The 14,408-nt window shown below is 36.7% G+C and overlaps 3 protein-coding genes across 4 annotated transcripts in view; 2 read left to right on the top strand and 1 right to left on the bottom strand.

Moving 5' to 3' along the window:
- Positions 1–2,795: 2,795 nt before the first annotated feature.
- LOC134664184 (mitochondrial import inner membrane translocase subunit Tim13-like) lies at positions 2,796–3,318 on the top strand. Its single transcript, XM_063520771.1, has one exon. The coding sequence runs from the start codon at positions 2,898–2,900 to the stop codon at positions 3,168–3,170; it is 273 nt and encodes a 90-aa protein (XP_063376841.1). The 5' UTR covers positions 2,796–2,897; the 3' UTR covers positions 3,171–3,318.
- Positions 3,319–3,620: 302 nt separating this feature from the next.
- Positions 3,621–5,580, bottom strand: LOC134664185 (serine/arginine-rich splicing factor 4). 2 transcript variants are annotated; one of them, XM_063520773.1, is made up of 3 exons: positions 5,086–5,580; positions 4,154–4,482; positions 3,621–3,736 (listed from the first exon to the last, which is right to left on the bottom strand). In XM_063520773.1, the coding sequence occupies exons 1-3, from the start codon at positions 5,480–5,482 to the stop codon at positions 3,650–3,652; spliced, it is 813 nt and encodes a 270-aa protein (XP_063376843.1). In that variant the 5' UTR covers positions 5,483–5,580; the 3' UTR covers positions 3,621–3,649. The 2 variants fall into 2 exon arrangements, with proteins under 2 accessions (XP_063376843.1, XP_063376842.1); XM_063520772.1 differs by having other exon boundaries at positions 4,154–4,488.
- A 3,401-nt stretch (positions 5,581–8,981) lies between these two features.
- LOC134664018 (patronin) overlaps positions 8,982–14,408 on the top strand; it is an 89,239-nt gene continuing 83,812 nt past the window's right edge. The window contains exon 1 of the mRNA XM_063520582.1: positions 8,982–9,178. Within this exon, the coding sequence (XP_063376652.1) occupies positions 9,065–9,178 (114 nt within the window). The 5' untranslated portion in view covers positions 8,982–9,064. The remainder of the gene's footprint in view (positions 9,179–14,408) is intronic.

Below are 14,408 nucleotides of genomic sequence, written 5' to 3' on the forward strand. Positions count from 1 at the left end.
GTATACGATTCTCTTTGTCTGAAATGACGATGAGACATCATCATCATCATTGGCCACAGCGTCTTTACATTCTTTACAGATGATAGTTGTAGTGACTAAAGAGGTATTTTGAGGGGGGGGGGGCGCGAGTTCGGGGGGGGGGGGGGGGGGGGCGTACTCTACAGCCTAAATCAACTGCGATGATTGCATAGATAGTCAAGCATAGAATGTGTCTTGACTTCTGGGGGTCTGTCATAGAGTAGTATATGTATAAATAAAGGATCTGTACAAAATAGTCTGCCGTCTGTCGATTTTTGCGGGGGAGGGGCACGTTAAAAGTATGGCTATTTGTACATGATTTTTACATAATGTACAGATAGCCATGTCAGATAAACGTCAGTCCATATAAAAGATTGCACAATTAAGCAATGTTTTCGGCAGAGTTGTAAGTTCTTAAAGGAGACTCAAGTTATGTGCTCTAAGAGACAGTGCAATAGTGCGGGGTGCGAGAGGTGGGTCACGCGCACCCGAGCTGTATACATTGCCATTGTTAGTAGCTTTGTACTACTTACAGGGTTAGCGAGTCTTATAATAAGCCAAGTGTAAGTCTTGGGCAGTTGTCTCGGAGTAATTAACAATGGAGCCGCCATTAACAGGCGTTCCCCTCTGTCGAAAATATGCTGCCAATGGTCAACCACATGTCAACCATATGTATGGACTGACGTTTATCTGACATGACGTACCTATACATTTGATGTGCCTCTCCCCCGCAAAAAAACGGCAGACTATTTTGTACCGAAAATTTTAGACATGGCGTCTCCATTGGTTATATCCTCTAAGGCAGTTGTGTAAGTCTGTGACTTCTGTGAGAATGAGAACCCTACTGTGTTCTTGTGCAGTGTCAGAATTTATAGTTCGTTTTTTTAGCATTAGAAAGAACTTGAAATAGGCAAAAATAATATAATATTTATTCCATTACATATATTCTTTGCCAAAGAATATAATACTCACTAGGAGAAGAACGGTAACTCCATACAAAAAAATGTCCCCAACCGTTTATACGTTTATACTACTGGCGCCCTCGATGTGTACCAATGGAACTAAAGTTGACAACCGGTTTAGCCTGGCGGGTATTGGTATTATAGGTATATAGTAATTATGTTGATAAACATATTTGTTATCTTCATATCACGAAATATATGAAAGATGCAAATATTACCCCTTATTGTTTGTGGTATTATCTATTGATTTAAATAAAAGGCATATTTATGTTTATAACATTGTATTATGTTTTACATATAGAAATAAACCCTGACTGAAAACTGAAAATTAACCTGACAATTTAATAATAAAAATAGACATTAATAAAGCGCATTCACAAAGTTTTCAGTATTATACAAATAACATTAGGCATGCCTACCTATTACACTTTACACACAGATACACTACACTTTAACACACGGCATTTTACACAGATTTCTAACTTGTATTCATTCATACATTTCTTCACGGTTAATTAATACGCTTTCCAGATGCGTTATTATGACTCGGTTCCTTCTGAACCCACTAAAGCTGTATATATTTCACTCTGGCTGCTTCAACAGCCGTTGTTGCTCCGCATTTAGCACATTTTCTATGTGCATTGCTGTAATCTATGTAGGTACAGACTTACAGTCTCAAGTGGTTGTACCGCTACGTTGTATTTATTATTTAAAGATTTAATAAATAAAATTTTCGTTATGAACTTTAACCACAGCAGTTGGACAGAGTCATTGACAAATATATTTTTTTATTATGGTGGGTAGACGTACCTACCCTCCATATATTTTATGAATATTGATAAAGACAGTTGGAAGCAAATATTCATTATAAAACTTAATCGCGTGTAATTAAGTTTTAAGCGTTTTAAGTCCCGTTTTATGATTAATTATGTATAAAATTCGTGATAATTTAAATCAGAGTTGGGAGCAATGTTGCTGTAGAAAAATGTTTTTATTTTTATTACTCGCAACTTTTTCTCGGAGGCCAACGCACACATAGAAGCTTCAGGCGGACACATGCGCAATTATTTGGGGACATAACTTTCTTAGGAAGTGAACAGGCCTTGTTCTTTGCCGTGTACTCGCAGGGTCCATTTTTTATATGATGTTGATGTGAAATAAAACTGACCAATTTACGTGTTTTGGAACGGTTATCAAGACAAATTTACCCAATTTCTAGATATTTCTTTTGGCAACACTCGCAACACTTTTATTTAGGTCCGTATTGTACCTTTATATTTCAGACATAATTGACCGTAGTTCTGTAGAAAGCGATCAACTTTTTATTTTTGTCAAAGTGACTTACACCCTAACTCAGTAGCTTTGGTCGCATTCTGCATTGATAAAAAAATTGAGTTGGTCGTTTTCTGCATAACTACGGTCAATTGTTCATTTATTTCTCTTGTGTTCATGCAAAAAATGAATAAGATTTGGGCACTTAAATGCATAAATTGCTGCTTATTTATTTTTAATATATTTATACATTTTTTATTATCATAAAAGTTTTATAACTTAATCACATATCGACATAAAATCTTCACAATTATCGCAATACGGACTTTCAAAATCAATATTGCCAGGAGCAATTTAAATTTACCCGATAAAATATATCAATATTTTAAAATTCCACATAAATTCTTTATTTTATTCAGTTATTTTACTATTTAAATATATACAAATAAAAAAAATCTCAATTCTTGAATCTTACTATGAAACTACGATTTTATGCACCTTGATTTTATATTAGTCTAGTCATTTTCAGACAGAAGTCGATCAGACGATCAATCACTTCTATGTAAATTTTAAGGTTACCTAACTGTCACATGAAATAAATTCGAAAGCGTATAATTCAGATTTAAAAAATCCCTAAACTTTAAAATGGACACCTTATCAACGGGTTCACTTTCGGGAACACAAAAGGAGGAGTTGATGGATCAAGTAAAACAGCAGATTGCAATCGCTAACGCGCAGGAACTTCTGACGAAAATGTCCGAGAAATGTTTTAAGAAGTGCATAAACAAACCGGGCACGGCCTTGGACAGTTCTGAACAGAAATGCATCGCCATGTGCATGGACAGGTATATGGATGCCTGGAACCTGGTGTCGCGGACCTACAGCAGTCGCATCCAGCGCGAGCGGAACAACATGTGAAAGCGACTTTATCTGAAGGGAATAACTGATACACCCCTGCGTTTCTGTAAATATAGACGAAAATTGTAGTTCCACAGCATGTTACAAATTGTGAGTTGCAACTGCCAGTTGTTATGTTATAATGTTTGAATAAAATATTCTAGGTTAATTTTTTGGTTATTTTACTTTTCCAATTCTTTTAACAATATTAATTACTGCAATGAATACTGTACTTAATTACACAAAACGGCCAGTGTAGGTAGACGCCTCGGCCGGGGTGGCGCGCGCGAGGCACGTCTACCCTGGACGTTTTGTGTGCAAGGAAATTGCCTTGCGCGTATGCTCGCTCTGTGTGGACCCGGCTATTGTTACAACTAAGATACCCCACTACAGCAGCACTCACTTGTCCAATTGCCTTGAACATGAAAGTAATAACTTGTTAGTCAATAAATGATGCAATAAAACAAAAGGTTAGAATATTGTTCCATTTATTATTTTTATTAAATTTCTCCCCGCAGCATTCTCTTCCTATACTGGTAAAGTTTCTTTATCCACATCTCTCTCAACTCTTCTTCGCTTGGAATTTCCTAAAACAGCAAAGTAAATTTAAATTAATCTTGGTTAATAAAAACATACAATTAAAACAAGATGGTAGTAACTTGTTGACCTAGATCAGAATTTTCATGACAAAGACTGTTGCAATGTAGCTAGTGATAGAAACATTTTTTTGTAGTTGTGTAATACAAGAATAACTATTAAATTTAAAATGTAAAAAGCCCCCTAAAATATATGCCAAAAATATCTGCATTGAAATTGGTTTTCCTGATGAGCTACAATGCCATAGACAAACACACATATAACACCTTTTTGCATTATATATGATTATGTCACTTGTCACCCGATAAGATTCAAATACTTATTTATTTACTATACTACATCTATCTTATAATATGACCATCACTTTTAAGTGCAAGAAAAACAGAACTGCAATAATTTTAACTTACATCCATGTTCAGAATAGTATCATCCATATTGTTAACTTTTATATCACTTTTAGGAACTTTAACAGTCTCCGCATCCAAGTCTATTACAATGTTCTGGTTCTGTTTCTTATTCTTTGAGGATGTGAATGACCTTTGGATGAACACATCGCTGTTCAACTCGGCGAGCAAGTTTCTATCGTGGATTGTTGGCATGTCTTCTTTAACTTCTACTTCTGGGTATTCGTAAGTTGGTATCTTGGTCATGGTCAACCCAGCAGCCTCTGCGGCCTTGATGGCCTGCTCTACTTTGGTTTCGGTGTCATCTAGTCTAACAGATTTGAAGCCTTGTGCTGGTTCTGAAAATGGTAAGAATATCAGGGGAATAATTACAGTCATCATTAGGCCTATAGCCATTGACCGATAATGGATAATAGAGGTTTCTGTAATATATTATGCTATTGCAGTGTTTATGTTTATGTTATAAAAATCACCTAATTAGCACTTCTGCTTTACATTATAATATTATTTATTTAATACAATTATGTTTACACGGCATTACAGTAAAAATACCAATGCACCGAGAAACGCTTACAAAAATATAACACAAAGTAGGTACAAGATACAACATACATAGGAAGAACAGAAATAACAAATCACATAACATAGTAACCTATACACGGACTGTGGAAGGCCTGTCATCACTCATCTGACAATACTTCAGACAATCATCAATATCACTTTATACTCAATATCACACTTCATTTCAAATTCAAAGCCACTCTTAGTTAATAAATTTCAATATTTTGTGATTATCAAAGGCCACTGCCTTCCCCTGCAATGAGACCTTTCGGATTACATTAATCACCAGATTACCAAGGCTTAGCATGTCTGTTCTTACTTAAAAATCGTGCAAGACTCCCACCGAGCACCAAGTACTTAATGTAAATGATTACCTATATCAAAAGAGCTGGAGCGACTGCTAGTAGAGCGAGAGCGCGACCTCCTGCGAGACTTCTTGCTGCTCTTACTGTGTTTAGTACGGCTTCTAGATCTGCTCCTAGACACCGATCGCCGAGACCGCTTCGAGCGGGGCCGCGAACTAGAGCGCCTTCGCGAACTGGAGCGCCTCCGAGACTTCGACTCGTAGCGATCCCGAGACAAACTTCTAGAATAACTCCTCTTTCTATGTCTGTGAGAGCTAGACTTGCTTTTATGGCTACTAGCTACAGATCTGTCTCTTGAACGGGAACGTTTCTTGTGCTTGCTTTTGGACTTCTTCTTTTCGTACGACGATTCGGAGCTATAGGAGGAACTTCTCCTGTCGCGATGGGATGATTTTTCGCGAGGCATAATTTAAATTGTGTCAGGAAAATTCCGTTATTGAAACTACTTTTCATTCAATGCAAAAAGTTAACCCTACATTGTACACAATACACCAACTGCACCAACTATTGATTTGAGTTTGACAGTTCAAGTCATGACATTTGCGTCAAGCGTAGATGTTGCGTTTTATTATTTCCAGTGTGTTTCAGTATCGCTAGTTATATATTTTTAATGTTTGTATAGATATTACTTATAAGAATATTTGTCTTTATTTCAATATGTATAATTAACTCATATCTCTAACAAGAACATTCTATTGTAGCAATTTTAACGTTTCAATGAATTTAAACTAGCGCTATTAACTTCAGCTTGAAATCACTAGATGGCGCTAAAACTACCAATTCTTGACGATTCGTTTTACGTTATGCAAAGACTCGGCAAATCCTTTAATATAAATAATATTAGATGTTCCTCATTAGTAAATTTATGTGATTTCGTTTAGTATATATAAAATTAATCAATACAATGTGTATTTTTTCCAAAATAAAACCTAAAATAAACCACAAATAATTTAAGTAAAAAAATACGTTATAAAATATACAATTGCGTCAACAGGAACGCTGGTTAGGGCAGCGACCAGTCAGTCGGCCTCGATGACGGAATGTGTGAAATTTTTAAGATGGTGATGAACAGTGTTTTTGATATTGTAGCGAAAAAATCCACTGCAAGTTCTCTGTTTCGTTACTGAAACAAGCAGAATGTGTGTAATTTTGTGATTACGTGACCGTAATGTTGTTTTCTTTAGTGTAATGGACCTGAATTGTCTAACGTGAGCTGTCTGATCATTGACATTGTTTCGTAAAAAAATTCAGAGTCCATCGCGATTGTTATGTTTATACTCATATCGTGTGCATTTATAGTGGCTAGTAAATGGTTTAAGCAATTCTGATGTTTTCGAAGTCATGGAGAGGCAGGAGCGAACACATGCCAACATGGAGGCTACGGACTCGGTGGACACAAAACAGGTGAGCGCTGCGGTTGTAATTGCCGGTTGTTAGCAGTTTTCACTCAGCCGTGATCATGTTGCCTTGGTACTCGCGCTCGTGCTAGCATGTCTTTATCAATGCCCATTATCAATTCATCAGTGCAGGAATGCTAAACATTTTCTTGTTTGTACTTATGCAGCATGTTCTTGAATGATCTACTCGGCTACATATTCATGAAATTACGAATTTGATCTTGAAGTAAGTTAGAAATGAGTGCCAAAGTGACCATGTATCCTTATAATACCTAATAAAATAAACCAAGGTTTGTCTGTGGGCGAAGTGAGCTGCCCACACTAACTGATGAATAAATTATAGCCGTAGAACATTGTTATGTTCCTTATGTGTCAGTCTAGATGCTTTTATGTCAGACCCCTTTTGTTCTTGACCTTTTTATAATGAGAACATGTTCAGAAATTTAATTAGCGAGCTTTTACATTGGTGCAGCGGTTGCTTTTTATTGCCCTGTACAAATAAAACGGTGTTATTGTTACTTCAATGTAATATTCCTTACTGACGCAACAGTGTTGACTTTTGAATTTCCAATAGAAAAATTAAATACAATAAAATTTAACTTGCTCCAACGATTTGTTTATACATTGTAAACTTCATATCCATACACTGCACGAAGAAGATGATATCTCGCGGGAAAAAAAAGAAGAAATTTGAACCTTATGTAATTTTACATTGAGTTCAAATTCCTTCGGTAGAATATCTCGAGTTATTAACTTCTTCCCGCCGTGTACGGATATAATGTCACCCAATATATATATAATGATTCACTCCCTATAATGTTAAAATTTGTTGGCTATAGTTGCTTTACTTTAATTTCTCTCTATATAACGAAAACTCTATAGCGTCGAAAAGTGTCTGATCCCTTGAGTGTTGCTATATAGAGTTAACACTGTATATATTTTCATTTTGTATTACTTTACCTAACTAGTAATGACCTTGAATCATTCAAGTATCAATGTCAACATAGTAATTAATAAAATGACCTTATATTAGTGACATTAATTAGTTTACAGTTATTTAGTACAGTTTTAATGACATATGACATCACTTTCCTCCGATGACTCATTATGTACGAGTAATGATAATCAATTAAGTGGTAAAATTTCTCAGCGGGCTGCTAAAAGTATGAAGCGGTTCACCTTAGCCAACATAATATTTATGCAACACAAGCTAAAACCAGTTTTCAAATGTTAATTACTAGACATGGGGTCTGTGGCTTTCCTTGCAATACTTTTACCAGTAGTAAATTTTTAATGCTGTTGTAATGTTTGTGAAATGATAAGATTTTTAAGATAAAAATAAGTACAATTTTAAAAGTGTTTTCAGACAATTTTAGTAGACTCACCCGTCTGTATTGAATCTAGATAAGGAATTTGTTTGTAATGATTATATGATTTAGAAAAATAGATCCACAAACTGGGTGGTGCTGATGAAAAATATAGTGTACCAATAAGCAGCATTGGTACACCATGTAAGTAAGTAAATATATAAGCCATATTTTTCATAAAAGAATCCAAGAGCATAGTGTAAGTAAGATTCAATCACTTGAATACCTTGAAGAATTATCATATAGTAACATTGATATTTTATAATTTTATTCAGTTTTGGTAATATTATGTGGGTAGCAGATTTAGCTTTAAGTACTGTAAAATCAGTCTATACAAATATAGGGACTACTGCAAACCACATTTGAGGTGCCTCTCTGTCACACTTAAATTCGTATGATGGGTAAATCTTAAATCAATAAAGTAATTCTTCAATATAATTATTATACTGCAAACTATCTTATCAAAATTCTTCTCTCCCATATTACATCATATAATCACTCTGCCTTTGTAGAAAACATTTATTCAAAAAGCTTTTATTATTATTCAATTTTGTATTTATAATATTAAACAATATAAATAAATGTGTTAACTATAAACTACTACATTGTTAGTAGAATAATAGAACTAGACTGAAGGACAGTTTTTATATCCTGATTAGTCTGCCTACATATGAATCATGTAATGTGTTGTATGAAGTCTTCCACGGTACTTATTTATACCTAGGTAAAAAAAAACCTTTGTTCATTATGAATATTTCATTGATGAATATATCACATTTAGTAGTTTAGAACCTTCCGCTTACAAAAAAAAAAACAGTATTTTTAAGGGTCAATGCTTTGAAAATGTAAGTATGTACTTATAGTTTTAACAGTTAAAATAGTTACTAAAGTATTACATTAGTGAAATAATCAAATTAAATTGTTTTTTTTTTTCAAATTGATCAAGATTATTCAAGATATCTTTTACTCTTGCAATAATAACTATTGTGGTTTTAAAAAGTTTTGAGTAACTATTCCCGCCTATTGGACCTAGAACACCAATGTATCAGGATGTCTCTAAATACGCAACGGAAGTACAATTATAAGCGCACTTATCTAATGTCGCTAAACAAACTATTGGAGCGTCTTGGCGGTGGGGAGAGCGTGCGCTCAGTAGAACCTCGGCGCGCGTGCTGCGTGCGCGTACGCGAGTGATGACACAGTGCCAGTGAAGTGCCGTGAACTATGGTGGCCATGGTCGCTTCAGCCTCAGGATACGGCACCCTGCGCCGCTTCTTAAGCGCCCCTGAAGGCCATGAGATGACCGCCGTCGTACCTGGCGCCTCTATCGCCGTCTCGGTAAGATACGACGGTGTCGTGCGAGGTGCGCCCGCTAGCGATTTATGTGTTCGATAACTGCATACTCAGATAACGATGGACGCGAATAATGAAAGAATGTACAGATTGCTATCGGAGCGGGAACAATAAAATTCTATCGCTGGCGAGCTTTAGAAAGTTCCGTGCGATCGCCGTAACTTGGCGACTTATGACTGGACATGTAAACGGTGGAGTCGTAAAATGATTTACGTTTCTAACTTTGGCTTTGCTACAAATAGCTTGTGGACCGAACGAATCCATAAGTTCGGCCATAGTTGCGACACCAGGGGTCGTCGACCTTTCCTTTTTAATATTCCGCTGTTATTAGCATCGATCGAAATTCTGGCCTTGGCCTCACCATACGGTCGGAACATTCGGTGGTGATGTCATTCAGGATGGACGGGATGGCCAAGGTTGGGCCAGCCGACCGTGGCTGTAATGGCTGTATCTCAACACGCCTCGCTGAACCCCGCTGGAAAGGAGCACGCGGTTACCGACCTAGATCTTAGTGCTTACTCGCTTTTTACCCTCCTAATTTTATTCCAAGCCGCAAATTAAATCGAAACTTATGTTCCATTTGCTCAGCGATACGTGCTGTCGGAAACCGTCTGCGTTTGCTATGGTGGCCACGTACTTGAAGTATCTGTTCAGACTGACCGTTTTGTCGTTGGTACGGTTGTCACCTCTGATATGTGTGTTCAATCGGAACGATGTCGTACGCGTAAGTACTTTCTGATTGATACCTACACGTGTGTTATCTTATTGTTGAGGTAGCGGCCAGGAAATTATTGACTTTGTAGAGTCGACATTGCGTAGTGAAAATGTACATGTTAACTGAAAAGCTAGGCTTAGTTCACACGTTCATCCCTTTTAAGGCCGAGCCACACCGGCTGCGTGTGCGTGACGTGCACGTGCGCGTGCGGCGTTGTAGTATACAGATCCTTATGAGAGACGGCACACCGCTTGCGTGACGTGTGCGTGTGCGGCTCCAACATTTTAGCGCACGCACACGCGCACGTCACGCACACGCAAGCCGGTGTGGCTCGGCCTTTATAGTGAGTGGTAGAAATAGTGTTTCAATAGCGTCGTACACTGGTGTGCCATCGGAGAGTATTTCAGACCGATTGTTCAGCTCGGTTTCCATTCCCACACGCTAGCTTTTTTATTAAAACAATCCCAATTTGAATATGCCGTTAAAATCGATGTTTCACTTTCGCAACGCGTCGAGACTGCCGTGTAACGATAGATAATAGTTATTACTTTATCCGTTACTTTGGATTTCTTAAAATATCTCGATTGGTACATTCCACGCCCAAAAGCTGTCAAACCACGGTATGTCGTAGTGTCGGAATGTTCGTTTGATAAACATAAAACCAGTGGGACGACAACAGGTTTAGGCTGCAATCTGTTTAACGAATTAATATTTTGTATCAATGACAAACATGACGAATACCGAAATCGTAATGTTCAAGCGTCAGCTTAGCAGTATAACTAATTATACAAGTGAAGAAAGTGCGAAATGAAAGGCCATTCGCTATCTATATTTCAATTCAGTTAATTAGAAAACTAAATTAAATTTAACGCGCACCTTTAAACTCATATGAAATTAATTTAGTTCCTAGCAGGCCATTAGTGTTAGTTTATTTTTAATTTTGGATTAAAAATGTCGGTCCTTTGGCCATTCGAGTTTCAACACGGTTTTATTGTGGCTCGTTGTGTCGGGCTAGCTTCCGCCCACAGCCGTCTTATAAGGCACGGGCCTTGTTACTCTTGTAACACGTAGGCACATATATCTTCGTTTTGCAACGAGTCTTGGGCATCACCTTGCTGGAAGGTTGTCCGTGTTTAACTCACCGCATCTCCAGTTCTGTCAAAGTTCAAACAGATTTGAGATACGAACATACGTAGGCCCTTTAGTGTTTGAAAGTGTTATACTCTGATTGTTTGATGTGTTTTTGATGTATAGAGCCTTGGTTCATGGTTGCATTTTAGCTTAACAATGCAAGATGAGATCTCATAGATGTAGATTCCATTAATATAATTTAGTATAATCAAACATATTTAATGCCTTTTGTAATCTATTATGACTAACAGTATAGGTTAAGCAAACACCTATTTTAAGCTTCTTGCGTTAGATCCACCTAAATGGTATTAGAGATACGAATCAGCTGATGTAACGGTCCCAAACAATATAAGTTGCGTAATAACGAAGCCCTAGAAATGAATCAAACGATCCATTTCCAATCAGAGGCCTTTGATGCCGTTTCGACATCGAACCGACTTTCAAATATTTTTCTTCATAACACTCCACCATGTGTTTGATTTATGTTCGCAAACGATGAATATGACTCATATGACTTTTATGAGATATGAAGAAAGCATTTCTTTGTATATAATTAGATGCGTGCCTTCCTCTAAATAAGAATAATTGCAATATCATTGTGAAACTCTGTTCGATTCGCTTAAAGAGTTGCTGCTTTGCGTTGATCGTTTAATTTGGTTTACGGGATAAACAAAAACCAGTTATATTAACTAAATAACACAAGAGTTATAAACAAAGTCGTCGTGGAAGATGTGCAATAGTACATTTCGATGCTAGGACTCGGGACGAGTGAAGAATGACATTTCCGCACGTGTATCGAACGACGTTTTTTAATACAGTTGCGAAAAAATAAGAAAAACATTGTTAATCGTACACTAAACAAAAGTGGTAACAGTGACAGCTCGGTTAGACGTCGTCTTTAAGTATATTATATCTATGGGCGTTTGGCAGCTATTCCGTTCCATTCAGTCAACTTATTAAGAACGGAATTTTCAATATTGAATATTAAAAAATAAACGTGTTATAATGATGAAGAGGTAAGTAATTAAATATGAAATATGTAATATTTTTAGTATTCTTACATTAACGGTAGGTTTTTATGCTGATTACGACGTTTAAAGGAAACTAATATTAACACTCATCAATAAGTAGTCGTGAATTGGAACAAGTATAAATTTAAAAAAATTGGAAAAGTAAAAAGCACTAGTTCGAGATAGCCAACTTTCCGCACGCTAAACAGCTACGTAAAGTAGCACTTTTTGAGCAACTGTATTAAAAAAAATTAATCGTTTTCTACACCCGTACAGCAAATGGATAACTATTTTCATTGATGACATATAGACATCCTTGACAAGTGCCATCTGCTGCCGCGTCGTTATTAAAAGACGTATGTCTTTTAAATTATAATGCACATATACTGTTATGTTAATGTTACTATTACCTTACAATTACATGGTTAATGTTATGGTCTTAGAGTTCAATTTCCTGTAACTTGTAAGACCTTTTTAACATATGCCCACGCCACGCAACCGCCTCGGAAACTGTTTGTATTCAATTAATTTCGCAGCCAGTTTCCGAAGTATTTACCACCTTTTGGGACAAATTGTCTTTGTGGAGGACAATCGAATAAACGGTTGGACGAATATTAAAATAAGTAGTCCATAGACAAACAACTGTTTTTTATCGCCTTTCTCACAGTGAATAATGGATGACAATAAATTTGATGCGGCCTAGCTTCTTCTTTTTTCCAGTCTAAGATTGTTTACATTTAGAAAATGATAAAAGAATTCGTTACTTATAATCAGTAGCAAAAGTCGTTGAGCTAGCTATGTTCAAAATTATCTTCTATCTATATCTAAACAATCTCTGCTTTTGCTTTCTTGAGTAAAAATCATTCGTCTGCAATGTGTACATAATTTTTGCTTTGCTCTTCTATATGCCTGTATATTTGCTAATACTGCTTTCGTGTAGTGAAATATCGGTTAACATTAGCTTTCAAACGTTATAACCTGCCATTTAGGCCTGCTGGTACAGCTAACAATAACACTTTGCGTTGTTTGGAGTCCAGAGAAAGTAGCGGCGGTTGCGGTTGCTTTCATGCGGTCTCTACATGTAGCATGAATGGGCGATTGCCGCAGAATCCAGAATAATTACTTGTACCTTTGCCGTGATTTTGCTTTATTCATACACTCAACGTATAGACCGCATGGTCCGCATGGGATACGGTCTGTGTCATTTGAATGGAGGTTAATTTCCATAAATGTAGTCTAATAATCGTCGTAAGTTTGTAAAAGCTCGAGGAAGCTGCTAAGAAAGATGGTGTCATAGAAATTGCTTCAGTAACAGTTTAGTTTTAGACAACTCAGGTCGGCTGAGTTTGAAATGTAAAATTTTGGTTGCGATTTTCTGTTCTTGAACTTAAAATCTCTGTTTGAAACTTATTTTGCGATGATGTACGAATGTTGTACAAATGCGATGGTGCTACCTAGTCGGGAGGAATGTCTACATACATGAATGTCTGAATAATTATGTACCAGTCTGCGCTATTCCTAGACGGGTGCCATTAGATCTAGTCCTTTGGGATGCCGGCGTTAATTAGCTTTACTAATTTCTCTAATACCGACCGCTCATTAGCATACCTCTACTATGTTTATTTTCAAATTACACTTGCTAAAAATCTTGATTCCCGACCTCATTCGAAATGTTTGTCGGTTGCCATATCTTGATTGTAAAATAAAAAGTTTTTAGCAAAAATTGACATTTGGTACAAGCTTTTATCTCTGACTGTACTTTTTTCACCACAGGCAACTAATACTAATCGAGACAATTCTAAAAAAACCCAAACACGATTAGTTTGCATTGTTTCAACACATAGTTCCTATGGCCACCTCCTGTCTCCCCATCATCAGATCAGCTTGATGGTACAGTCAAGTGTAAAAATATGGGTGTACAAATCATCTCAAAAATATGTCCCATAGTCAGTGAATTAAGAACTATAGGTCATATTGTTGAGTAATTTGTCTACACCTATATTTTTAGGTACAGTTGACTGGACCATAATAATAGCAGTAGCTACCACTGACTGTACCTTGGTCCAGTAAACGAGAAACTGTCTGTTTTAGGTACTAATTAAAAAAAAAAATACACACCCTGAAATACCTATTGCTGGTTTATGTCACCTTTAGGAAGCATAGTGGTGTGGCAGTATTGCAAAAAGTGAAATTAGGTTCCGGACAGCATACACTGCCATGGCGCTATCTATCGCACACGACGAACATTGCACAGTTTAGATACTATTACCCGTATATTCATTCAGTATCGATGAATGGGTTGTACACGATTTGCGACGCCTATCGGTCATACTCGTAGGACGTAAGTACCATGACTATA

This window comes from Cydia fagiglandana, chromosome 4, assembly GCF_963556715.1.
Source record: "Cydia fagiglandana chromosome 4, ilCydFagi1.1, whole genome shotgun sequence".
NCBI classification, from domain to species: Eukaryota; Metazoa; Arthropoda; class Insecta; order Lepidoptera; family Tortricidae; genus Cydia; species Cydia fagiglandana.